Source organism: Stegostoma tigrinum, chromosome 28 (assembly GCF_030684315.1).
Source record: "Stegostoma tigrinum isolate sSteTig4 chromosome 28, sSteTig4.hap1, whole genome shotgun sequence".
Classification (NCBI taxonomy): domain Eukaryota; kingdom Metazoa; phylum Chordata; class Chondrichthyes; order Orectolobiformes; family Stegostomatidae; genus Stegostoma; species Stegostoma tigrinum.
In genome coordinates, this window is record NC_081381.1 from 11277486 (window position 1) to 11304217 (window position 26732).

At 39.9% G+C, this 26732-nt stretch overlaps 1 protein-coding gene across 4 annotated transcripts in view; it reads left to right on the plus strand.

Moving 5' to 3' along the window:
• cfap74 (cilia and flagella associated protein 74) overlaps positions 1 to 26732 on the plus strand; it is a 190787-nt gene that overhangs the window by 136516 nt on the left and 27539 nt on the right. For 3 of the 4 annotated variants that reach the window (XM_048561032.2, XM_059638059.1, XM_048561034.2), the window contains 5 exons: positions 8072 to 8205; positions 18307 to 18583; positions 20656 to 20802; positions 22412 to 22545; positions 23283 to 23417. In XM_048561032.2, coding sequence (XP_048416989.1) covers positions 8072 to 8205; positions 18307 to 18583; positions 20656 to 20802; positions 22412 to 22545; positions 23283 to 23417 — 827 coding nt within the window. The remainder of the gene's footprint in view (positions 1 to 8071; positions 8206 to 18306; positions 18584 to 20655; positions 20803 to 22411; positions 22546 to 23282; positions 23418 to 26732) is intronic. The other variant, XM_048561033.2, reaches the window with a different exon arrangement.

Here is a 26732-nt window from a genome sequence, read left to right on the forward strand (position 1 = left end):
CCATCAATTTCCTTAGGTCATCGTTTTGACCTGCTTCCCAGCACAACATAAATTTGTAACACCAAATTTTTTTAATGAGCCTTCAAATCTAATATATTGAGAATGGACACTTGAAAAATCTAAAAATAAGGGTTCTGGCGGTGGTGTAGTACAAGGCAGTAGAAAAGGTTGCTTTGTTTGAAATATTGTTTTCATAAGAAAATATTTTTCTCAGATTTTTGGCATCAAAAGACAGAGCCGTTTAATGACCGATAACAGGGATCAATATTCCCTGATAATATCACAAGCACATACAATAACCTGGACTCTTAATCCCACCTTTATTTTACACTGTAAAGGGAATATTACTAACAGGTAACAGAAAAGACTCTGCAACATTAACCTGTTAAGATTTGGAATTACAATTTTCTGGATTATTTCAATAATTGTTGATCGGTAATTTACAATTTTCAGCAGTGTTATTATGATCCCTATTGTGGGTTATTATTAAGATTTTAAAATGTAGAGCTAACAAGGAGTAGAGCTGGATGAATATAGCAGGCCAAGCAGCATCAAAGGAGCAGGAAACCTGATGTTTCGGGCCTAGACCCTTCTTCAGAAAAATGGCTTTTGGGTTTTAAAGGTTTTCTGAAGAAGGATCTAGGCCAGAAACATCAGTTTTCCCGCTCCTCTGATGCTGCTTGGCCTGCTGTGTTCATCCAGCTCCACACCTTGTTATCTCAGATACTCTAGCATCAGCAGTTCCTACTATCTTAAAAACATAGAGATTTGGTTTCAGTTTAAGGTGAATTGGAGGATGATTCCTTTATTGTCCCACTCCTCCACTGGTTACAACAAAGCTTGAGTTTAAAAATATGAGGCAATTTTGCCATTTATATATTAGATATATCAAATTATTTATAGCTCAGTATCAAAAACAAGTAAGCCTACTTTCTTACGTAACAAAGAATTGGCTTATTCCAAAGAAAACTTAAAGTAATGTTGTAAAGATTATTCACAAAAATGTTTATACTGTGCAAATTTATGTAGCTACCATTCTTGAGAATTAGTGTACACATATGCATACACAGGTCTGGGGAAAGATGTAAAAACTCTGCTACCTTTAAAGTGTTTTATTTGCCAAATAACAATAAATTCACCAAAAAGGACTGTTCACAGATTGTCCCAATGCTGGTGAGTGACCTGAAGTCACCTTCCACATAAAATGGTGGCTCTGGAATTTCTTCCGGGATGAGGTATAGCTGGCTGATTTTTATTTTAATCGTGAGAGTAGGACTGATTCAGAATTCGCTCTTAAAAACTCTCCACTTGCAGTGTTGAGCTATCCAATGTTGTTGCAGATAGATTATCTCTCTGACATCTGTGTTCAAATCCCAATATCTCATTACACTAAAAATATGGACCATGTGACTTCTCTTGAAAACATTAGACTCAGTGGGCTGAATTTTCTCAAAAATTAGCTCATTGTTAATTTTGGAGGGTTTCCCTCTGAAGCCCAAGCAATGTTTCTCTCATAATGTTACCGTGCTCACCAAATTGAGTGTGCACCATGCCTCCACAGCTATCTTGCTGATGGCTGCAGTGAAATGCTTGTCAGGGACAAACCTTATAGCGTTCATATCGCAGGCATCAATCTTTAAATCCAGCAACTGGGATATGTCAAACACTGCCAGACTGGTCTGAATTAATCACCAGAGTTAGTACAGTGCCCTTGATTTGCAGGAATGAAACCAATGCTACAAAAAAACATAATGACCTTCTGCCCACCACAGGGTGAAATACTTCTCTCTGATCTTCTTAAGATCTTTTGTCTGCTACCTCACAGTCACTCTAACTGTGCCATTTCTCCCACCAAGGCCCATAATCCACCAACCGCGCTATTCCATGCCACAATGGCCCTTAACCCACACCAACCTCCCAACCTACTAACCCACTCTGTCCTCTGCACTTTATACCTGCTCATTGAGACAAACATAGAACAGTTCAGCACAGTACAGGCCCTTTAGCTCACGATGTTGTGCTGACCTATTATCCAACTAAGATCAACCTACCCTGCATACCTTACATTATACTATCATCCATGTGTCTATCCAAGAGTCGCTTAAATGTCTCTAAAGTATCTGACTCCACTTCCACCGACGGCAGCGCATTCCATGGGCCCACCACTCTCTGTGTGAAGAACCCTCTTCTGACATGTCCCCTATACCTTCCTCCAATCACCTTAAAATTATGACCCCTCCTTATAGTCATTTCCACGCTGGGAAAAAATCTCTGGCTATCCATCCTATCTGTGCTGTCATCACAAGTAACCACTTTTCCTAACAGACAAAGGACCTGCCCCCTGACTGACCATAGTGCCCTGAACTGGATTAAGGACTGCTCCTCTTCGACTTTCAGACATGTGGTTGAAGCACATAGACTCATAGCCATAGAATTAAACGGCACAGAAACAAACCCTTCAGTCCAACTTGTCCATCCCAACCTGATGTCGTCTCATTTGCACTGTATTTGCCACGTAAGTTGCTCCCATAAGATATGAGAGTGATATTGACATTGTACAATGCCAGTCAATAAAATGCCCATTCCCTTGACTGTTCATTGCTGGCAAACAGTTCAAACTCCTAGCTTTCTATCTGCTCTAAAAAGCGAGACAGGGCAAAGCAGAGATGCTTTGACATCCAGTGAGCACAAGGTGAGTGAGTGCAAAAGACAGCAAGTTAACAGCTATAAGATGCACCCAGCTGTGATCATGAGTTGGTTGTCTGTTCCTATGTGCTAAGCAGCCTGACAGTACCATTGCAGTGAGACATGTCAGTCAGCTCCAAACTACAGTAGTAAAGCGCTGAACTGCATTGTACCATGCTAATATGATGAGGCTTGTACTTTGCCATTGCCAATCATTGTGAATGAAGGTTGCGGGCAGTTGCTGCCCATGGACCATACCCTGAGATGTGGGATATTACACAATATGGATGCTTGGAGAAGAATCCATGAACAACATAAAACAGTACAGCACAGGAAAACATATTGACCACGATGCCATTCTAAACTAATCCCATCTACCTACTCCTGGCATTTCATGCTTTATTACCTGGTCTAGATATCCACCCTATCCATGATCCATCTGTGAAGATGCAGAGGATTTGGGAAGATTTAAATTAATTCTTTACCTCTGTATTCATAAAGGATGATGTGGATATAGTAGTCCAAGAGGAGCAGTGTGAAATATTGGATCAAATAATTATAACAGGACACGAAGTGTTAGAGAAGTTGAAATCCTTGAAAGTGGATAAGTCATCAGGGCCAGATAAATTGTCGAACCAAGGATGTTGAAGGAGGTAAGAGAGGAAATGGCAGATGCTCTGAGGGCTATTTTCCAATCTTCACTCGACACAGGTAAAGTATCAGAGCACTGCAGGAATGCAAATGTGGTTCCTTTGTTTAAAAAAGATACAAAGGATATGTGAAACAATTATAGACCAGTTAGTCTTAGATAAATGGTGGGCCAATTGTTAGAATCAATACCCAGAGGTCAGATAATAGTCACTTAGAAAGATATGGAGTAATCAGAGGTAGTCAGCATGGCTTTGCTAAGGCTGGGCCATGCCTTATAAATTAGATTTAATTCTTTAAGAAAGTGACAAGGAGGATTGATGAGAGTAGTGCAGTGAATATTGTCGACATGGATTTTAGTAAGGTATTTGCCCATATGGTAGACTGTCCAAAAAAGTAAATGCCATGGGATACAGTGCAATGTGTCGAATTGGAGTCAAAGTTGGCTTAGTAACAGGAAACAAAGAATAGAAAGCTATTTCAAGTTGAGTTCCACAGGGCTTGGTGTTAGGACCGCTGCTATTTGTTTTATACATTTACAATTTGGACTTGAGCTTTGAGGCACAATTGGGAAATTTGCAAATGACACAAAAATTGGCCATGTAGTAGATAGTGTAGAGGATAACTGTAAGCTCCAAAATGATATGGATGAATGATTGGAATGGGCAGGAATGTGGCAGATGGAATTCAACTTTAATAAGTGTGAAGTGGTACATTTGGAGAGAGCAAACATACAAAGGAAATTCACAATAAATGGACATATACTGAAGAAAATCTAAATAAATGATAACACGCTAAGAATAGGAGAACACATGTGAGCTCGTCTGAATGCAACCCATATAGTGTGATAATGGACCTAGGAGTATATGAGAATGGAGTATGTGAGAAGAAACCCATGTCAAAATAGGTCCAGATGTTCACTGGGTAAAAAAACATGGAAGGATGGAATCAGGCTTTATAGTTGTTGAACTTGATGCTGAGTCCTAGAGACTGCAGGGTAACATTCTGCTAAACCTCTTTTGCACCCTCTCCAAGGGGACACAAAGATCCTGTCAAAGCCCCAGCAATCTCCTCCATTGCCTCCTTCAATATCATGGGATGGATCCCATCAGGCCTTAGGGACTTGTCTAACTTAATGTTTTTCAAGACATTCAACAGTTCTTCCTTCTTAATGTCAACATACCCTAGAATATCAAAGTACCCCTCCCTAATTTTACCATCATCCGTGGCCTTCTCTTTGGTTAATACCAATGCACAGTACTCATTAAAGAGCTCACTCACTTCCTCTGGCTCCATACATAAACTCCCTCCTCTGTCCTTGAGTGTACCTGCCCTTTGCCTAACTATCCTCTAGCTCTTAATATACGTATAATATGCCTTGGGATTGTCAATAATCCTACTTGCCAGGTGATTTCGTGGCCCCTTTCGTGCCTCCCAATTCCTTGTTTAAGTTCTTTCCTGCTTCCTTTATATTCCTCAAGGGCCATGACTGATTTGTTTCCTAAACCTTATATGTGCTTCCTTTTTCTTTTTGACTAATCTTTTACTTCTTCTCGCCATCCTGGGTTCCCAAATCTTGCTATTGTTGTGAAGTTGGGTAAAGTATTTGATGTTTGTAAAATGATAGGGGGAAGAGTGTGCAGTCTCTTTAAAAGGTAAAATGATATTTTAGGCCTGGAGATTTTTTTTTAAGTCTGCAGACAACAGATACACAGAGAGTTCTTGAAATTAAAACTTTGTATCGTTGCCTGTGAGCAAGACAACAGGTTTTTTAATTTAACCAATTAATTTAAACCAGGCCCTAGATACCAAAGCCCAATTAAATTTAAAATCAGATGGTTTTGACAACCTTGGATCAATCCTATTTTAATTAATGGGTCATCAAGGGTATAAAAGAAGAGGGCATTTGAAAATCAGTGTGAGAGCAAATGCAATTGGAATAGAGTTAATAATCAGCAGCTCAAAAGAGAAAATCACTTGCTGTCACGGAATCTCTCTACATTCTCACAGTGACCGTCATCTAAATAAAGATGTAGCGGCACTCTTAGCTAATGTTCCTTAGACAGTAGGTCAATGGAGAAACATGTTGCAGGCTGAGGAATGCAGAGAGGGTGTGGAACATTCTAGAAGACATATCCTGTCTGTACTTTTGAGAGACTATGTTTTAAGTTTCTTTTAATTAATTTGGTTTATACAAGTGGGACTTGTATTTATTGAAACAGCATAGTTAGTAATTAAGGGGGAATTGTTCAGTATGATCGTAAGCCTGTTACTTTGTCCACTGTTAGTTATATAAATAAATTGTCACTTTTTGATTATACAGTGAGTGAAAGGATTTCATTTCGGTTAACCAATCCTTTATAACATTCTGGGAAGTGAGAGGCAGGTTATACCACTTTTCACACTTCCTTTAACAAATTATGAGACGAGGTGAGCTTCTCTGCATGTTTCAGCTTTAATTATAAAAGGGGGTTGACTTCTGCTTCATATCGCTATCCTTATCTTTTATCCTCACAGAAACATGCTGGTCCTGAACTCTGATCAACCAGCCTTTAAAAGACTCCCACATATCAGATGGATTTTCAGATTTACCCTGGCACTGTGAGAGTTCCAGCCAATACTAGGAAGTTAAAATTACTGTCTAATAACACCCCTGTTGTTTTTACACTCTTCCATGATCTGCCTGTATGACTGTTCCTCTATCTCCTGCTGGCTATTGGGAGGCCTATAGGAAACTCCATCATAGTAATTGTGCCTTTCTTATTCTGAGTTCTACTCATAAGGCTTCATTGGTTGTGCTCTCCAAGATGTCCTGTCTTAGTGCGTCTGTGACAGTCTCCTCAATCAGTAATGCAACTCTTCCACCCCTTTTGCGTCCTGTCTATCCCACCTGAAATATCTAAACTCTGGAACATTGAGCTGCAAGTCCTACCCTTCTCTGAACCAAGTTTCTGCAATGACTATAACATCACAGTTCCACATTCTAATCCAGACTCTAAACTCATCTGCATTACCTGTTATACTCTTTGTATTACAATAAATACTCTTCAGACTGTCACTCCCACTGTGTCCATTAACCTGGTCCAGCACATTTTTCCTATTAGACTTACTTAACTTCACTTCTACCTTCTCCTCAATCATTCCATATGCTGACCTACTGCTCTGGTTCCTAGCCCCTGCCACACTAGTTTAAACTCTCCAAAGTGACGCTAGCAAACCTCCCTCTGAATTTATTGCTTCCCCTTCAGTTTGGGTGCAACCCATCCTTTTTGTACGGGTCTCACTTGTCCTGGAAGGCATCCCAATAATCCAGATACCTGGAGACCTTCCTCCTACATTTGCCCTTTAGCCACGCATTCAAGTGTGCTATCTTCTTATTTCTGGCCTCACTAGCAGGTGGAATAGGGAGCACTCCCAAGATTACAAACCTACAGGATCCTGCTTTTTACCTTTCTATCTAGCTCCCTATATTTCCTTTGTGCTCTCACTTCCTGCCTTTGTCTGCTCATTCTCCCCTTTCAGAATGTCCTGTGCCTGCTGAGATACATTGTTCATCCTGACAACAGGGAAGCAACACACCATCCTGTTGTCTTGCACATAGCCACAGAAATGCCCACCTGTGCCCTGACTATAGAATCTCCTATCACTACTGCTCACCTATGCTTCAATCCTCACTGCTGTACAACAGAGCCAGTCATGGTGCCACTGATCTGGCTGCTGTTGTTTCTTTCCACTGAGAGGCCATCAACCCCCCCATAATTGTATCCAAAATGACATAACTTGTTTGCAAAGTAAACAGCTACAGTTGGCACAGTACTACCTGGAAAAAAATGGTTTTTAATTTTCTCAATTTTGAGAATCTCATTATTTCAGCTTGCCATTATTTCCAACCTTTCCTGCTATTATCCACATTGTTCAGAAGCTGAGAAACTTCAGCCCATTATCTGCCTGTTCCATGTACCTGTTTAGTCATTATTGTGTACATTTATTTTGCTCAGATTTATCAGGTAAAGGTTCTCATAGTGTTTCCATTTAATCCTGGAGTTCTACCACTTATTTTCTTACCCTCAGTTCTCCATGCATTCTGTTAAGTGATGATAGTCTATCAAGCTAGATCCTAATAAATAAATTGTCCAGTATTCTGAACACTGGCATCATAAAAGAAGTGATCATTTACCTAATACATCACACAAAAGCCACACATGCTTATCTGTTAGTACTTGAACTACTATTTAAAGAACTCCAAAAAATCAGATTACATCTGTAGTGATGCAAAGATTTTTTTAAAAATTACTTTTTGAAATAACTGCACAGAGGCTGGTAGCACCTTACCAAGTCACCCTCTGGTTATTTGTGCACAGTACACTGGCATAGCTAGCCAGCTTCGAATCGGTCCCCTGAACTGAGGGGATGCTAAATCTCCTGGTTATATTGGTCAGCCAGGGCTTTCCTGATTGGCCCAGGTTAACAACCCCAATCAAGGATCTCGTCAATGCAATCTGGCTGGTTTCAATCGCTATACTTTTATTATTGTGCTTAAACTTGTCTTAGCATGTCGTCCTCAGCTCATGACACTGAATGTAAAATTTGATGCAGTAAAGTTCAAAGTTAGTTTGCTTGACCCAAAACATTAACACTGATTTCTCTCCACAGATGTTGACAGACCTGCTGAGCTTTACCAGCAATTTCTGTTTTTGTTTCTAGTTTGTTTACTTGTCACTTTTTCTGTTTTTTACAGTATGTGGAGGTGCAACCTAATGATGGGTTTGGTGTACTTTTACCTCTGGAAACTCTGAATATCGACATCATGTTCAAAGCCAAACAAGCCAAAGAGTATGCCTTTGAGTTGATTTGCAAGTCTGAAATTAATAGGTAATCAAAGCTAATATGGAGTGTCTGCTTCTAACTAGGACAAGTTTAAAAAAAAGTTTGATTTTATTTTTGTAATTACTGAGATATTTTGTGTTGTAGGGTCTCTAATGGATCATTGATCTGTAGTAGTGATGGTAGACCCCTCATTATTTACTTTTGTACAAATTGTAAATGATTTCATTGTCTCCTGTCAAGCTTCTCATGACTGAAGGGTTCAACATGAAATCAGTATGGACCTGCACAGAATTGTCATGACAAGAGAGTTAAGGATTTAAAAGGATAGGCAAAAAAGTGGTATTAAGGCCTCAATGTGACTGGCCATAAACTTACTAAGTGGTAGGGCATGCTCAGTGAACTGAATGGTCTACTCTTGCTCCTGTCTCTTATGAACTGATTGGTGTTTGGGGTAAGCTTCTGTGCTGCATGGCCTTATTGTGGGCTCATTCAATGTTGTGAGTTTGGCATAGATGGCCCTCTAAAGTACAGGCATAACATCTGCTAATGTGGTATTTCCTAGGAATCAAACTGAAATACTTGTCACTGTAATTAATTTATAAAATGAAATTTGAACCTGTTCACAAACTGGCAGACTTTGAAATTCAGTGAAATAAACACACAAGGTAGTAGCTATATTAGAACTGATAAAAAGTAGTAAGAAAGCATAGATCACCTCATGCTTATTTTATGTCAGAAAGGCAGTTTCTCTTCCCTCAGAAAATTTTTCACTTTGAAGATAAAGTTGGTACAAAGGCAGTCAAAAGGTTCATTTATTAATAAATACCGTTTTTACCCAAATAAAGTTCAAAAGCATGTCTCCAGGGCCTAAGGCGAGCAAGGAAGATGACAACCTAATAATCTGCCAGATTTAATGGTGCGATAATTATGTACAAAGCTATTTGAACAGCTTTGTCATAAAGTAACCATGCTATGACTATACTTAAACAATATTAGCGTATTTTGCCTCACCTTTCACAAAGCAGCCTTGCAGTTGGCTTATGCCCAAAACCCAGTTCTACCTTAGTGAGTGCACGGTTCTTAAACGTTTTAAAAAAATTTACCATGAAATACCATAAAGTAGAAAAAGAACAACAGAGAATGGGCAAAATACTCTTTTTTTTTATCTTCAATAACTAATAACAAATTCTGTTTAGCCTGCTAGCCCTTTCTTTCATGACTGCAGCAGGAGGAATGCTTATATTCAAGGCCCATGACTTCACCAATCTCACCATGAGTGTAACTGTCTAGGTTCAATCACCAAAGTGGCTAAATCCACTCATTTGTATTGCATCCAGACTAAAAGAAATATTGACCAGGCTTCTGTAATGAATTCAAAACTAACCTGTTTATTATAGACAAGACTCATTCTGAAAAAAATGAGCAACTATTTATTACCACCTAGGGTATGGTCCAGAATTTAAATGGTGTCCCATCAATCCCATTCTCAGACATGCTCAGACAACACAAAAAGGCAAGTCTCTGCAGAGATGATAAGTTTTATTTTTTAATAAAGGCCAAAAGGGTGAAAAACAAAACCCATGAGACAAAGTCTGAAAACAAAGTACAAAATCTGGTAAATTCTCACATCTGCTGAAATTTCCTGTTGACTAAGCTGAATTGCTGACAGCTGAAGATTGCTGACAAAGGTCAAGTTCCAATTCCAATGAACTTAAATTTGTGCTGTCAAGAATAGGTCACAATCCGCCACTTAAGACTTCAGAAGGTAGACAGAAAGACTGGCATTTAGAAACTCTACCAGCTTCCCAGGGACTCCTTTAAGAATCAGGACATCAGAAAAGCTAATAGCTACGGAGTATTTTCTCTACTTACTCTAACTTATGGGTTTACAAAGCAGAATTCTGAGGCCAGAAGCAGTTGTATAGACTACTTGTCCTCTCAAAGCCACTTTTTTTTTAACCAGTAATTTAGCCAATAAACTCCGTTTCTTACCTTCTTGCTTCGCGTAGCTGTCTTTCCAAAGCCACTTGATTTCCCAAAACACCACAGATGGCTTACAGCAAGCATTAAACTTTTGATGTCAGTAATTACCAGATAAGTAACAGCCCACATATTTCTGAACACAATTGCAAGAAAGCACATGATCCTGTTTATTTCAGAAAATGTCCAAATAATTCCATGTCTTCATGCTCACATAGTTTTTAAGTATTTGTGTATATTCCCAACAACTCTTTCCAATATGTATGATGTCAACTTTCTTCCACTGAGGTAATAATCCAGTGCTAAAATGAAAAAGCTCAATTCCCTACCTAGCATCACTCTGGGATTACTATCATCACAAAGACTCCTATGATCTAAGAAGAAAGCCGACATTCTCAGAGCAGTAAAGGATGAGTAATAAATATGGTTTAGCCAAGATCTTTCACGTTTCCCTCCCTACCAATTTTTTTTTAATTGCTGTAAATTTGCAATGAAAGCAAGGATTTCCAGATAAGATAATATAAAAACAAAAGGTGAGACACCATGGTGAGATTAAGGATGACAGTTTTAAATACAAGGCATTAATTGTCTGGAAATCAGGGTACATTAATGTACCTAACCAGATGCACTATCTCCCATTGTAACATTGCTAGAATGTATTAATTTGATTGCAAACAGGGATCAAACAGGACCATCTCTATATAGATTCATTTAAAGACTTTACAATTGAGCCATTACAAAAATTTATTCTTGATGTATAAATATTTTGAATAGTTATTGCTGAGAAATCAAATATTCATAATTTCCCATGGTGTGCGAGTTATTACATTTATGAAAATCACTTCTATCTGTTTCCAGCTTTGACCAATGTTCTGCATGTGAAAAAGTAAATTTCTACTGTTTTTTCCTTTTATAGTTTATTAATAGCCAAGTATGAATATAGAGAGAACACAGCTAAATGTAAACGTTATCGTTGAGGTCCTATGTTGCTGTTTCATTCCTCAACGGATTAAAAATATTCAACTGAGGCATGCCTTTATTCCATCAAACACCGTGACCTTCATAAATATGCACATATAAATTGAGTATAGGAATTGGGATGTCATGTTGAAATTGTAGAGGGCATTGGTGAGACCTCTTCTGGAATACTGTGTGCAATTCTCGTTGCCCTGTTAAAGGAAGGATATTATTAAGCTGGAGAGCGTTCAGAAGAAATTTATCAGGATGTTGTCAGGATTGGAGAGTTTGAGTTATAAGGAAAGGCTTTTGTCACAGGAGTATAGGATGTTAAGGGGTGACCTTCTAGAGGTTTATAAAATTGTGAAGGGTTTAGATAAAGTAATGGCAGGTGTCTTTTCCCTAGGGTGGAGGATTTCCAGACTTGGGGAAATCTTTTTTAAGGAGAAAGGTTTTCAAAGACATGGGGACACTACTTTTTATGTGTCAAATGAATTTCAAGGGACGTGGTAGATGCAGGTACAATGTTTAAAAGACATTTGGGTAAGTATATGAATGAGAAATGTTTGAAGGAAAATGGGCCAAGTGCTGGCAGGTGGAACTAGTTTGGGTTCTGGTCAGCATGTACTAGTTGAATGTTTCTGTGCTGTATGACTCTATAAACGGGAATCTCCTCTGTGGCAGTGAGCTATGCTAGATATTTCACTCGTAAAGAGATTACATAAGCCATCAGAATCAGGGGCATAAATGAGTTATGATCATGAGCAAAGCAACACCTGGATGTTGTCAGCAGTGGTGAAGAATCATTTTTAATAATTGGCATGCCTCCAGCCTCAGATCAGAATTTTGAGCTAATTAATTCTGGAGTAGAGGCTGCCAGCAAATCATTAAATGCTAGAAATGATCACTTTTGAGTTAAGTATCAATCCTATGAGCGGCAAATATGCTTACCATTCATGTTGAATAAGATTATTTGTTTAAAAAATAACAGAATTTGAAGAAAAAATGATTTCACGCAGGGGCATCATTTTAGGTTCTACTACAAACAGAGCTTAATAGTATGGCTGCAAACTGTACCTCAAGTTAGGGTTATTCAGCATTCACTGTTAGAATCATAGAATCCTTACAATATGGAAGCAAGCCATTTAGCCCATCATGTTCACATCAACCCTCCGAAGAGCATCCCACCCAGAGCCACCCACCACCCTCTTCTCACAAGTACACATATCCGATGGCTAATAACCCAACTTACATATCCCTGGACACTACGGGCAATCTAGCATGTCCAACCCAGCTAGCCTGCACATCTTTCAACTGTGGGAGGAAACTGGAGCACCTAGAAGAAACCAACGCAGGCACATGGAGAATGTGCAAACTCCCCACAGACATTCACCCAAGGGTGGAATCAAACCCAGGTCTGTGGTGCTGTGAAACAATAGTGCTAATCACTGAGCCACCATGCCGCCCTAAATGTCAGAGATAACAAGAACTGCCGATGCTGGAAAATCTGAGATAACAAGGTGTACAGCTGGATGAACACAGCGGGCCAAGCAGCATCAGAGGAGCAGGAAAGCTGATGTTTGGGGCCTAGACCCTCCTTCAGAAAATCTAAATGTAATATTCTTTTCAGTGTGATTTGATTGCCGAGCCTTATCCAAACTAAAACAAAATAGAACAGTGAAGATATTTTAAATAATCAACACCAACAGGCATCCAGTCTTAAAAAATATCATCCATCAAACTCTCACATCCACCTTGTCAAATCAGTTTCGTAATTATTCACTTTTCTTACTTTTGTTCCTGGTTTTTCCCACACTTTGAAATGTTGCCACTTTTGAACAATTCACATATATTAAAATTAATAAATTGAATTATTTTCGCAGGAGCTGTTTGTTCAGAAATAGCAATGCACTTCGAAAGATTCTGATTGAAATAATAGTTATTGGATGTGAGTTTTCAGACGTTTCGTCACCATTCTAGGTAACATCATCAGTGAGCCTCCGGTGAAGCGCTGGTGTTATGTCCCGCTTTCTATTTATCTGTTTAGGTTTCCTTCATTCCTACCCAATGAACACAGTCTGCCGATTTCTCAGCAACAAACTCAAACAAACAGACAAAACGGGCTCAGAAACCATAACCACTCTCCCCTACATCAAAGACATTTCGGAAATGACTGCCAGACTACTCGGACCCCTTGGCATCAGGGTAGCCCACAAACCCACCAACACACTAAAATAGCAGCTAATGAACTGAAAAGACCCTATACAGACAACAAGCAAAACGAACGTCATCTACAAAATACCTTGCAAGAACTATGACAAACACTACATTGGACAAACAGGCAGAAAGCTAGCCACTAGGATACACGAACATCAACTAGCCACAAAAAGATATGACCCACTATCACTCATATCCTTACATAGCGATGAGGAAGGACACCACTTTGATTGGAACAACACATCCATCCTAGGACAAGCCAAACAGAGACACGCACGAGAATTCCTAGAAGCATGGCATTCCAACCGGAACTCCATCAACAAACACATTGATTTGGAGCCAATCTTTCATCCTCTGAGAAAAATAATAGGAAATGACATCACCAACGCAGGAAATGACATCAGCAACCCAAGGAACCCTAAACAGATAAATAGAAAGCGGGACATAACACCAGCACTTCACCGGAGGCTCACTGATGATGTTACCTAGAAAGGTGATGAAATGTCTGAAAACTAACCTTCCAGTTCAGCGAGCAAACTCACATCCAAAAACTCAACCTGAGCTACAAATCTTCTCAAAACTCGATAATAGTTATTATTTAAAATCAATGCCACTATCCAAGATGTGAAAAATTAGGTCATGTCTTTGACACAGTATCTTACATAGGAAGAACCAAGTGATGCCAATGTATTGCAGTCAGGATGAAAGAAAATTGGCTTGAGCCAAATTCTTTCCATGGCTGAATTTTGCAAAACACTTTTTCCCGAAGATAGGGGCCTAGAGGAGCATGTGGCATACTAGAGGTGCCAAGAAACCACTTTGACAATATGTTCAGAATTGTCACCATCTAGTTTCTATCTGGTGTGTGGAAAACTAGGAAACTATATATCAATGAGATGAGATTAGATAATAATAGTACAAAAATACATCTTGCCTGTTACTAGTGAGATTCTCATCTTGCCATTCAAAACTTAGTTGCAGAATGAGACAATTTTTTCTTAATGTCGCAAATCTCATTTTCTCTGATGTCACCATATTTTCCCAAGTGACTCACCATTGTCCAAATAGTTCAGGGGTTGGAAATATTCTGTCCCAGGTCTTCAAAGCATAATCAAAATCCAACCATTAAAATTGTGGTCAGTGCCAGAAATGCTTAAGAGAACTCTGCTGAATTTCAACATTTTTGTGTCAGTTTGGAATTCTGATAAAATGTAAGAAATTTGATGGTTTCCCTGATATCACTTGGATTTAAGCTTGTGTTGAATATAGTAATTTCTATTTGGAACCGGAGAATTGTTCGGTTTTTAAAAAGGAAGAAAGCTTGTTCCCATCTTAATTTTGTAAGTTTTTTTTCAGGTCATCATTTGAGTAATGACAAATTAGATGAGAGAGTAGGCATCAGTTTTCTTATTCTCTACCAACTCGGAGGTGATTGGCTATTACTTTTAAAGAGGAGCTTGTGAGCATTTTCCCTCCTGGATATTTGCTGTTTTGTGGCGGGTTCCTCCTAATGATTTTGTTGAGATTCGACATGGACAATTGCGGAATCAGAACCCAAGGGGAAGAATCCATATTGTACCATTACATGTAACTACCTGGTACTATGTCAACAGCTTAAACCCTCTGCTTTCTGTCAAAACAGATAGATAGGTAACTAATGCATGGCAAATGACTCAATTAAAATTCAGTGCTCAATGATACTGATTGAAAAAGCCCTCAGTGAAATTAGGTAAGGCAGTTTCAGTCTTATGGGCAGACATTGGCAGCATTAAACTGTTTGTATTTAATGCATTATTGAGGCACTTTTACCCTACATCTGGTGACTGCTATACTTGATCTAGCAATACACAATGTTGATTGTGCATTGTTAGTTAAATGGAAATAGTTATTTTCCACAATGCTAAGTAAAATGGGTGCTCAAATGTATTATAAATTGGTACTGATCACCATTCTAAAGCACTGTCCTGAAATATTACTATTTCAAATAATGTATGTTTATAGTTGCCACAGCCTGCCCTCAAAAACACTTACCGCAGAAATGGAGATCATATAACCACAGCAAGCCAACCAGTTCACAAAAGGCACAATTTCATTTCTCCAAACATTCCACTTCCATAACAATAAAATTATATGCATTAACATTTATAGTTACATACATTATCAAGTATAAATGGTCACAAAGAAATTCAAATTTACATTAACAAAGCAGACTATATCTCCCCTCAATTCCACTTTCACCAATCTCTGTGCATGCAATGCATACATAGTCTTTAAATTATGTAGGTCTCTTAATGGTACATGTGGATATTGTCATTGGCAGTTCTTATAACTGTTTTTGAAAACAACAAAAGACAAAGTGTGGAATGGTCAGGTGGCTGTCTGACGTTTTGGTCGGTGTACATGGGTATCATCAACATAGGCAGATTTCTGTGGGATCTTTTCAAATGTAGTTTGCTTTGGAACTACACAGTTAAGAATTGTTCAGAGCACTCTTTGATAGAACTTTCACATTTCAAGCTGGTTTCACAACAAGAATTTTTTTCCAGAAACTGGAGAGCTGAATAGAAAATCCTTATTTCTTTTAACAGGCTTTTCTCCAATTATAATTATCTCCAAGTTGGCGAAATGCAGTTCATACATTGGGGTAGCGCAGATGGACAGGGGACAGGAGTAGCTAAAAGCTTACTGGGAGCTTACCCCTAGGTAGTTGCCCGCAGCATTTGCATCAGCTTGGGATAATTCTCCAGAATAAGCCTTTAAAGGGCCTTAATTGAATACCAAACCTTGCACAGGCGGATAGCCCTTCCATTCCCCATCCCACGTCCAAAAAATGGCTGGGGAATAGGGGTGATGCTTAGGGTTAGTAGCATGTCAGCCAGTTTTCACATCAGCTCTCTTCCTTGCTCATTCTCATTAGGGGCTAAAAATCCCACCACATATCTTTATTTGGGGAATCTCTATCATCAAAGAATTAGATTCCATTTTCTTAATGGAATACTTTAAATTTTTTTATAAACATGCTTTAGAATTAATGGAGGGAAATTTGTCTTCAGTGAAATGGCCCATTTCACCCCCACCTGCCCCACCAAGTTATAGAATATAGAGCTGTAGTGAAACTGTAGTAGGTTCTGCAATTCACGTCAAGGGCACTGATCAGAGCGCATTCTTTTCAAGGTGGAGCAGCTGGCCACATTACAACATACAGTGGCCAGCTTATTAGTTTCACAGAGAAACGGGTTCAGGCCAAATCATGTGGCCATGACAGACCGTAAGTAGCTAACCCCCTCATTACTTCATGTGGATGAAGGTCAGGGAACCAGACCTGAACAAAAAACATTCACAATCACAACACTCTGGCTGATTGTGAGGAGTGGAATCTCCAGATACAACGCATCATCCTCCGACACTTCCACCATCTACAATCCGACCCCACCACCCAAGACATTTTTCCATCCCCACCCTTGTCTGCCTTCTGGAGAGACCACTCTCTCCGTGACTCCCTTGTTCACTCCACACTGCCCTCCAACCCTACCACACCCGGCACCTTCCCCTGCAACCGCAGGAAATGCTACGCTTGCCCCCACACCTCCTCCCTCACCCCTATCCCAGGCCCCAAGATGACATTCCACATTAAGCAGAGGTTCACCTGCACATCTGCCAATGTGGTATACTGTATCCATTGTACCCGGTGTGGCTTCCTCTACATTGGGGAAACCAAGCGGAGGCTTGGGGACCGCTTTGCAGAACACCTCTGCTCGGTTCGCAATAAACAACTGCACCTCCCAGTCGCAAACCATTTTAACTCCCCCTCCCATTCTTTAGATGACATGTCCATCATGGGCCTCCTGCAGTGCCACAATGATGCCACCCGAAGGTTGCAGGAACAGCAACTCATATTCCGCTTGGGAACCCTGCAGCCCAATGGTATCAATGTGGACTTCACCAGCTTCAAAATCTCCCCTTCCCCCACCGCATCCCAAAACCAGCCCAGTTCATCCCCTCCCCCCACTGCGTCCCAAAACCAGCCCAGCCTGTCTCTGTCTCCCTAACCTGTTCTTCCTCTCACCCATCCCTTCCTCCCACCTCAAGCCGCACCTCCATTTCCTACCTACTAACCTCATCCCACCTCCTTGACCTGTCCGTCTTCCCTGGACTGACCTATCCCCTCCCTACCTCCCCACCTATACTCTCCTCTCCACCTATCTTCTTTTCTCTCCATCTTCGGTCCGCCTCCCCCTCTCTCCCTATTTATTCCAGAACCCTCACCCCATTCCCCTCTCTGATGAACGGTCTAGGCCTGAAACGTTAGCTTTTGTGCTCCTGCGATGCTGCTCGGCCTGCTGTGTTCATCCAGCCTCACACTTTATTATCTTGGAATCTCCAGATCTGTTGGCTCACACACCATGACATTTTGTGAGGAGATTAAGAGATCTTGCATCACCACTTTCTCCCTTGAATCTGAGTGAAGTAAAGATGTCGTGGGCCTGAATGGCATATTTAATCCATCAGCCTTTGGTGACCAGTCCAAAAATGTGTCACAATGTTCTTCAGTCCTTAATTTCTTCAACGAAATGTTGAAAATAGCTCCACCTCAGCCTTATTGCAATCTTTCTATACTGTGTTGCATAAATAAGATGAAGACATGCTTAGTGGTGTGGCTATTATTGAACCAGCACCTTCACAACAGAGAGGACAGTATAATAAAATGCTCCACTATTATAATATATTACATTGCTCATACTGAATATTCTGTTTTATACATCACTGTTACCTAAACGGACTCAAAACATCTGCCATAAGTAATGAAAATCAAGCAGTGCAATTACAAGTACGGGTATGATTGTAGCATATTAAACTTTCACCATTGCTAATCAAATGCATGAGATATCATCTCAAAAGGATCATTCTCACTGCTTAGGAAATCATTGCTACTTTGATGCAATTACCTTTCAATAACCAACATTTATCAATACACTTTGTTTTATTACTTAGGGAATTCAAGATTTCCTGTCAAGCTATTGGTGTCTTCCCTCCACTGACGTTATCCCATTCAGTGATTCACTTTGCAGCTACAGCTTTAAATGATACATCTACCGTGACTCTGTATGTGGAGAATTCACACACCAGCCAAAATGAATTTACTCACCCCGTGCCAAGGATCGGAAAAGGAGAAACCGTGCCTGTTGGGCCAACATTATTTGAATTTGCCATTCCAGAATATTCTTATTTATCTATTGCACCTGCTGTTGGAACTGTGATGCCAGGAGAGGTCAGAGTTGGTCCACAGCTTTTCCACAGAGCTCAAAGCAAATTGATCATATGCTAAAAAGAAGTTGTTTTGGTGTTATGCTGCACATTTTATAACTGACCTCCCTCTCCTTTGAGACTCCTTTAAACCTATCCCTTTGACAAATCACTGCCAATCTTTCTTTCTTTGCTTTCTGAGAAGGAGGTTGAAGTATTTTGTTGTCGGTTTTACCTCTAGGAAAGATGCTGAAATATTTTACATGCAATAAGTGTGATCTATAGTTACATTACTAATGTTGTGATTTTCGTAGATCTGCAGAAATTGATATTCAATTATAACCATCAGTCGTGATCCAAATTCAGCATGTCTCTGGGAGTTTGTGCAGAGCATTGGCTAAACCCCATCTTTTCACCTCCATCGCTTAGACTTGATTTCAGTCATGAGCAAAGGGACCAGCGTTGCAAATTAATCTAATTTTGCATCCCTACTTAACATACATACAAGGATAACTGGTCTTCGCAGTGGAAAAGTTCACATTGACGTGGAAAAAATGCTTTCCTCAGATTGGAGATAACACAGTGTGGAGCTGGAGGAAGACAGCAAGCCGGACAGCATCAGAGGAACAGGGAAACTGACGTTTCGGGATGGGACCCTTCTGATGCTGCCTGGCCTGCTGTGTGTTAACTCTGACTCCAGCATCTGCAGTTCTTTCTGTTCCTAATGTTGGAGTTGTTTTAAGTGATAGAGCGGAGTTGAAGGAGCATTGATGTGCATCGAGCTGGGCTACACCTTAATGTGGAGACAATGAGGACTGCATATACTGGAAGCCAGAATCTATAGGTTTGAGGCTGGAAAAGCACAGCAGGTCAGGCAGCATCAGAGGAGCAGGACTTCCAGCCTCACATCAATAGACTCCACCTTAACATGTTCAATGTAGGCCCTGCTTGATCAAAGGGGAACACATTCCCGTCTGTCATCCTTTAAAATCAGTATCTGTGACATATCACTATGTAAGATATTTTGATAAAGATTACTAATCTGTTTTTCCTGCTTGAGATAAGCTTATATCTGTTTTACTGCTCAGCAAATTATGTAAATATTGTCTTTAAACATGGAAACTCTGAGAATGCTTGACAGACATGTTCCTAATCAAGGAGAATGGTGAATTCTATCATTTTCTATTTAAACAATAGTCCAGATCTTCTAGCCTTTAGATTGTCAGAAGTGAGTTGGCAGATGAAGGGCTGAAGGGCCTGTTCTGTGCTGTACTGTTCTATGTTCTGTGCTGTACTGTTCTATGACCAAAATGGTAGTTGGGAGTTGGGACTGCATGGGAACGGCCCAAATAGTTTGAACTTCCAGTGGGCAGTTCTCCTTCATCCTTAGACCCTCCAAAAATTCTCTCACCCTGAGTTAGATTTGGAGACTTTACTCATTTCTGATTTATTTGCCTGAGTAGTCACCCAGGAAATGGTGAACAAGAAAATCCTAGTCTAGCTCCTTAGTAACTGCACAACTGTTCTCTTTGATTCGTGCCCACTATTCCCTTCACCCCTTCCAACATGACACAATCCAACCACGCCACCCTAACTCTTTACCTCATCCACCCTACTCACTTACACACTAACACAGTCATTCATCCATTCACTCAGACACTGATGAGCTATGGGACATTTAAACTCTTAACAGAATACACAAACTGATGCCATAATAAGGGAGTGTGGTTCCGCGCAGATTTTGTTTGCTGATGTCTCCAAACTTTCATGTGCTAACAGAGTTCTGCAGGATGTTCCTTCAGAATTTAGCCAGAAAAATTGGAGGAACTGGGCAGCGTTTTGTCTAGTCAGTTCCAGAAGCAGGGGTTTTAATGCAGAACAGAAATTTGAGCCTTTGAATTTCAGCCCCAATTTTATGTGCCGATGTGATCAGCTTTTCTTCAAAAGTTTAATTTTTTAACAAGTTCTTTTTTTAAGTTTGAAATAAATGATGACCTTTCATCATACTGCTTTTCCATACCAGTAATTTATTTGATTTGTTTGTCACTCACATTTTTTGTAATTTTAAAATTTATCCATTCTATCTCTGAACTACAGAAATGTTTGGTACATTTGTTATTTAAACCAACACTACCAGACATACTGGTACAAGAAGAAGCTGTACGAATGCTTTGCCAAGCTGCAGAAACAGAAAGGATTTTGGAGAAACAAGAACCTGAGAGCTCAGAATCAGATGATATACCGGTAAGAATATTTCAGTTTGAATATTTGGAAATATTGTTTATGAAATTACATTTAACATTTTTTTCTGGCATGTGCAATAAGTATTAACTTCTAGTTTTGCCAGTTCACTTCACAAAACTGCTTTGTATGCTTAATTTTTTTATTCTTATTGAGAAAGTTGATTGGAATTGGCTGGAGGATGTGAAGATAATTTTGGCACCTGTTTTGTGAATAACATTAGCAGGATATTGTCTTCAGTATGTAAAGTGTGTATGCAATAGACTAGTGAATTACATTTACCACATGGTACATATTATGAAATGTATAAAATAAGATAAACAAAAAAACATAGTTTACATAACAAGTAATAATCTCTAATCCACCTTTAGTGTAGTAACTATTGGTGGAAATGCAACCTGTGTGACTACAAACTCTTGGGTTTTTGTTAAGGAGATAAATTTTGAATTTTGTGATTTGAAAGTAATAAAATGTGAAATACACATGGGCTAGAGGTCGGCAGTCTCAGTAGCTGTATGAGCAGAAGATCAAGTCTGATTAATTCAGGGATGACAAAATGAGAGTTGGGTGACAAGATAAGAAAGCATGGAACAGTTATCGTGGATAAAACTCTAGTGTATGGCTTTTCATCTATCAATGTGGGGATAGATGAGTTCATGAATGCACGTGATTTGATACTAAAATCGTTTGGTCATGGATTATGAATAAGCTGAAAAAGTGGTGAAACAGATTCAGTAGCTATCTTTAAAGGGAGTTGGATTCACATTTGAAGGAGAAAACTCTTAACAGGGTTGTGAAGAGAAGGAAGTGGTCTTATGGGTTACTGTTTGAAAGATCTGACACAAAATTGATTGGCCAATGCATTCCTCTATGCTATACTATTCGGTGATCTGTGGTTATATCAGACACATAGAATATGTATTAAATGGCTTATTTGAAATTTGCAATTTGCAGAATAAGGAGATAGGACCATAAATGACTAAAGACTGAAGCTGAAAATCTATTCAGAGTGGTGTACTGTCTGCACATTTTCTGATGACACATTAAAATACGGTAGTGCTTATGGACATCAATGACTCTGGAGAGCACTGTAAGCTTTGAGCACAGTATCTCCCATTGTCATTGCTAATTTACAATTGGTGATCAAATCCAATGTTAAGTTATAACCCTGTCCATTAATTTGAGTGGTCCTGCTGGCAGAGTAGGCTAAGAGAACAAAGGTGCCTGGTTTATTATCACACCTTAGAATGACTTTTCACAAACTGAAATGCAACTCCACACCCAGAGGAAAAATAATCAGCCTGGTATATGAGGCCCTTTACAATTGACCAGCCCACTGATATTTAGTGTCTGCTTCTACATGTATTGAAGAAGGGCACAGGTAAAATACTAGAACATAGCTGATACCAGTCAAGGATTCAATACCTTTAGAAAAGGACACAGTTCAAGGAGGAAAGAATATTACCAGAAAAATAATCAAATTTCAAGTAATTTCATTCTTTGTAGAAAGTTTCTAAGGTTTCTATTATCCAAGTATTAACAAGTATTCCATCCAATGAAAGATGATCAAATTGAGGGAAATGTTCCTAACGTGTTTTCGTTTGTTCTGCAGAGCAAAAAGAGAGCATTGCCAAAACAAACAGAAACAAGAAGAAGTAGCCCAAGTCCTCCTAAACCTAAGGAAACAAGCAGTATAAGTGACATCTCCTTGTTTGAACCTCCCAATCCTGTAAACATTGCTCTAGAGTAAGTAAAGCCACAGTTATTATATGATTTTTATCACTGTGGGAAATGAAAGGTATTTTTATTAATTGTGCAACCAGGCATGGAACATTAGCCATCAAAAATAGGGAACTGGATGAGCATCTAAAACAAAGCTAGAGAACTCCGTAATGGGAAAGGTTATGGGACTAGTGCTAGCCAAAATTGCTGTTAAGGAGCAAAGGCACTTGACAAGCCAAATGACTTTCTTCTATTCAGCAAACATTCTATGATCTGATTCAATGAGGAATTCAGGGTACATCATTTATGATATTCTATTAATTCATTACATAGCTAGAAAATTATAAGGAGGATATGTCCAAGACATCAAACTATACTAGTAGTGCATACAGGTCTGCGCTCAGTGGGATTTCTGAAATTATCCCAATAGCGTTCAGATTGGGACGGAGAAACAATGTTTTCTTCACAAATTTTGACTTGTACCTTTAGTTTTAAAAAAAAGTCAATTGCATTGGCCACAGACAGGGAATACAAACATTTTGGGTTCAACCTCCAAAGAATGTGACAAGGCAACCATGAAGCAGGGATTCCAAACTTTCATTAATGGCAAAAACCAAGGGTGTTAAAGGAGAATCACTAATGTTATGTGATTATCCAGATGTGCACTTATAAAATCTTGCACCTTTGACAGCATCTAATTTATACCCCAGGTTGAGAAAAAAGGCATTCCGTTCAAATAATCCTGTCCTTTATTCTTTCAGTTCTGATGAGTATAATGCAGCCCTTGCTTCATTACTCAGGAATTTTAAAGAAGAATTTCACTCGCTTGTCATTCCCTGTTTTGTTAAATATGAAGGATCAACAGACCATAAAGCACCAGGTTACTCCCCTTACAGGTAAGATAGCATAAATAGTATTGTGCTTTCAATAAATCTTGTCTTGGCCTGACTGACTCAGCATATAGCTGTATTCTCATGTGTTGAAACATGTAAGTATGTCATCTATGGCCCTTATTTTTGACAAATCACAGAAATTACGTAAGATATATAACACAGAATCAAGCTATAGGCCAAACTAGTTCATTCTGCAGCTTATACTCCTCTTGAAATTCCTCTAACCTTTTCTCATCTAAATCTATCATCACTACCCTGTGTATTTTATGAAGTAGCATAACTGATTATATATGTAATGAAGGGTACTTTTCTTGGCAGTTTTAATTTCGTGGAGTCCAGCTGTTTGTAACTTCTAGCAGTTTTATTAACAGCAATAATCACAAGAATTTTCAATTATTGGTATCTTTTTGTGAATGTTTTTGGCAATAGCGATCTTATGTCCTACCTTTAGTGTTACTTTTAACCTGTTTTTTAGGTATTGGTTAATTCGTAGAAACATAAAACTCAAAATTCTGTTCTGCCATTAAACTGTGATAACAATGGCTTTTGATCATTGATAATTAAGTGACTATAACATGAGATAAAAACAAAGCTCTGAAGAAGAGTCAGATCGGACCCAAAACCTTAACTTTGTTTTTCTGTTCACGTGTACTGTCAGAACTGCTGAGTTTCTCCAGCACTATTTGTTTTTATTTCACACCATAGCAAATGATAAGATCATATCAACATCATGAAGCAGAGTTAACTGGTCTTGTTTGTGCCATAAAATGGATCAGTTGTTTGGTAATACAAAATGTAATGTAAGGTGTATAATATATAGTATAATACTTTGGAATTTGGATTTCAAAAAAGGCAGATAGGTGTTGATCAGTCTGTGGAGTTAATCATTTTTAACCAGTTCATAGAAACATAAAAACATAGAAGATAAGGGCAGGAGGAGGCCATTCAGCCCTTAGACCCTGCTCTGCCATTGATCATAATTATGGCTGATCATCCAACTCAATAGCTTAATCCTGCTTTCTCCCCATAACCTTTAAATCCATTCATCCTTAGTGCTATATCTAGCTGCCTCTTGAATACATTCAATGTTTTGGCATCAGCTACTTCCTGTGGTAATAAATGCCACAGGCTCAGTTCAGAAAATTGGCTGGAACAATGACCTAAGTGCATCCTCTCCAAGAAAGTATTTGGCTGCAGCCACATATCTGGAAGAAGCCCTGTAGTGTTAGTAGATGGAATGTTTAATTTGCCGAGTTTACAACAGACTAAAAAGCCATGAGTAGCTTTTGACTTTAGAAAAAAGTTTCAAGGCCTCAGTTCAGAGGAACCAGGAGTTTAGTTCAGAAGGGAGAACAGTCTGTCCCAGCAGAGAATCAAGTTTTATTTTGTGGGAACCAGTCACTATAACCAAAGTATCCTGTTTATGGAGCTTCTAAGCCAGGAGAGCTTGGGAAAGAAATTTTCAAGTTTAGACCCTCAGAATTATAAAAGCTTCATGCCAGTGGACTCAGAAAGGAATGAGAAAACTGTCTCTTCAATCCAAAGGAATAAAAAGATGAGGAATCAGCTAAGTAAAAACTTATTGTAGAGATAGAAGTGAAATTTATCTGCAGTTGAAAATCTGTAAAAGGATAGTGTTGTAGAACAAACTCAAACTTTGTCTTGCTATTTGTTGTTAGGATCTTTCTCATTCTCACATATGCATGACATTTTTTGGAATATAATAAACTTATGTTCCATTTTAGAGAGCATCTGTTGCCTCATATGAATAATATATGAATTAAGTATATGATCTATCAAGCCAGATATCATTCTGGCATGTGACTTACCCAATATTATCATCATAACAATAACTTGAGTATTAGTGATAATGGGAACTGCAGATGCTGGAGAATCCAAGATAACAAAGTGTGAGGCTGGATGAACACAGCAGGCCAAGCAGCATCTCAGGAGCACAAAAGCTGACGTTTCAGGCCTAGACCCTTCATCAGAGAGGGGGATGGGGAGAGGGAACTGGAATAAATAGGGAGAGCGGGGGAGGCGGACCGAAGATGGAGAGGAAACAAGATAGGTAGAGAGGAGAGTGTAGGTGGGGAGGTAGGGAGGGGATAGGTCAGTCCAGGGAAGGTGGACAGGTCATGGAGGCGGGATGAGGTGGTAGGTAGGAAATGGAGGTGCGGCTTGAGGTGGGAGGAAGGGATGGGTGAGAGGAAGAACAGGTTAGGGAAGCAGAGACAGGCTGGGCTGGTTTTGGGATGCAGTGGGGGGAGGGGACGAGCTGGGCTGGTTTTGTGATGCAGTGGTGGGAAGGGAAAAACTGGGCTGGTTTTGGGATGCAGTGGGGGAAGGGGAGATTTTGAAGCTTGTGAAATCTACATTGATACCATTGGGCTGCAGGGTTCCCAAGCGGAATATGAGTTGCCGTTCCTGCAACTTTCGGGTGGCATCATTGTGGCACTGCAAGAGGCCCATGATGGACAAGTCGTCTGAGGAATGGGAGGGGGAGTTGAAATGGTTCGCGAATGGGAGGTGCAGTTGTTTGTTGCGAACCGAGCGGAGGTGTTCTGCAAAGCGGTCCCCAAGCCTCTGCTTGGTTTCCCCAATGTAGAGGAAGCCACACCAGGTATAATGGATACAATATACCACATTGGCAGATGTGCAGGTGAACATCTGCTTGATATGGAAGGTCATCTTGGGCCCTGGGATGGGGGTGAGGGAGGAGGTGTGGGGGCAAGTATTGCACTTCCTGGTTGCATGGGAAGGTGCTGGGTGTGGTGGGGTTGGAGGGGAGTGTGGAGCGGACAAGGGAGTCGGGGAGAGAGTGGTCTCTCCGGAAGGCAGACAAGGGTGGGGATGGAAAAATAGCTTGGGTGGTGGGGTCGGATTGTGGACGGCGGAAGTGTCGGAGGATGATACGTTGTATCCGGAGGTTGGTGGGGTGGTATGTGAGAACAAGGGGGATCCTCTTTGGGTGGTTGTGGCGGGGGTGGGGTGTGAGGGATGTGTTGTGGGAAATGCATCAGACGCAGTCAAGGGCGTTCGCGACCACTGCAGGGGGAAAGTTGCGGTCCTTGAAGAACGTGGACATCTGGGATGTGCGGGAGTGGAATGCCTCATCCTGGGAGCAGAAGCGGTGGAGCCGGAGGAATTGGGAATAGGAGATGGAATTTTTGCAGGAGGCTGGGTGGGAGGAGGTATATTCTAGGTAGCTGTGGGAGTCAGTGGGCTTGAAATGGACATCAGTTTCTAGCTGGTTACCTGAGATGGAGACTGAGAGGTCCAGGAAGGTGAGGGATGAGTTGGAGATGGCCCAGTTGA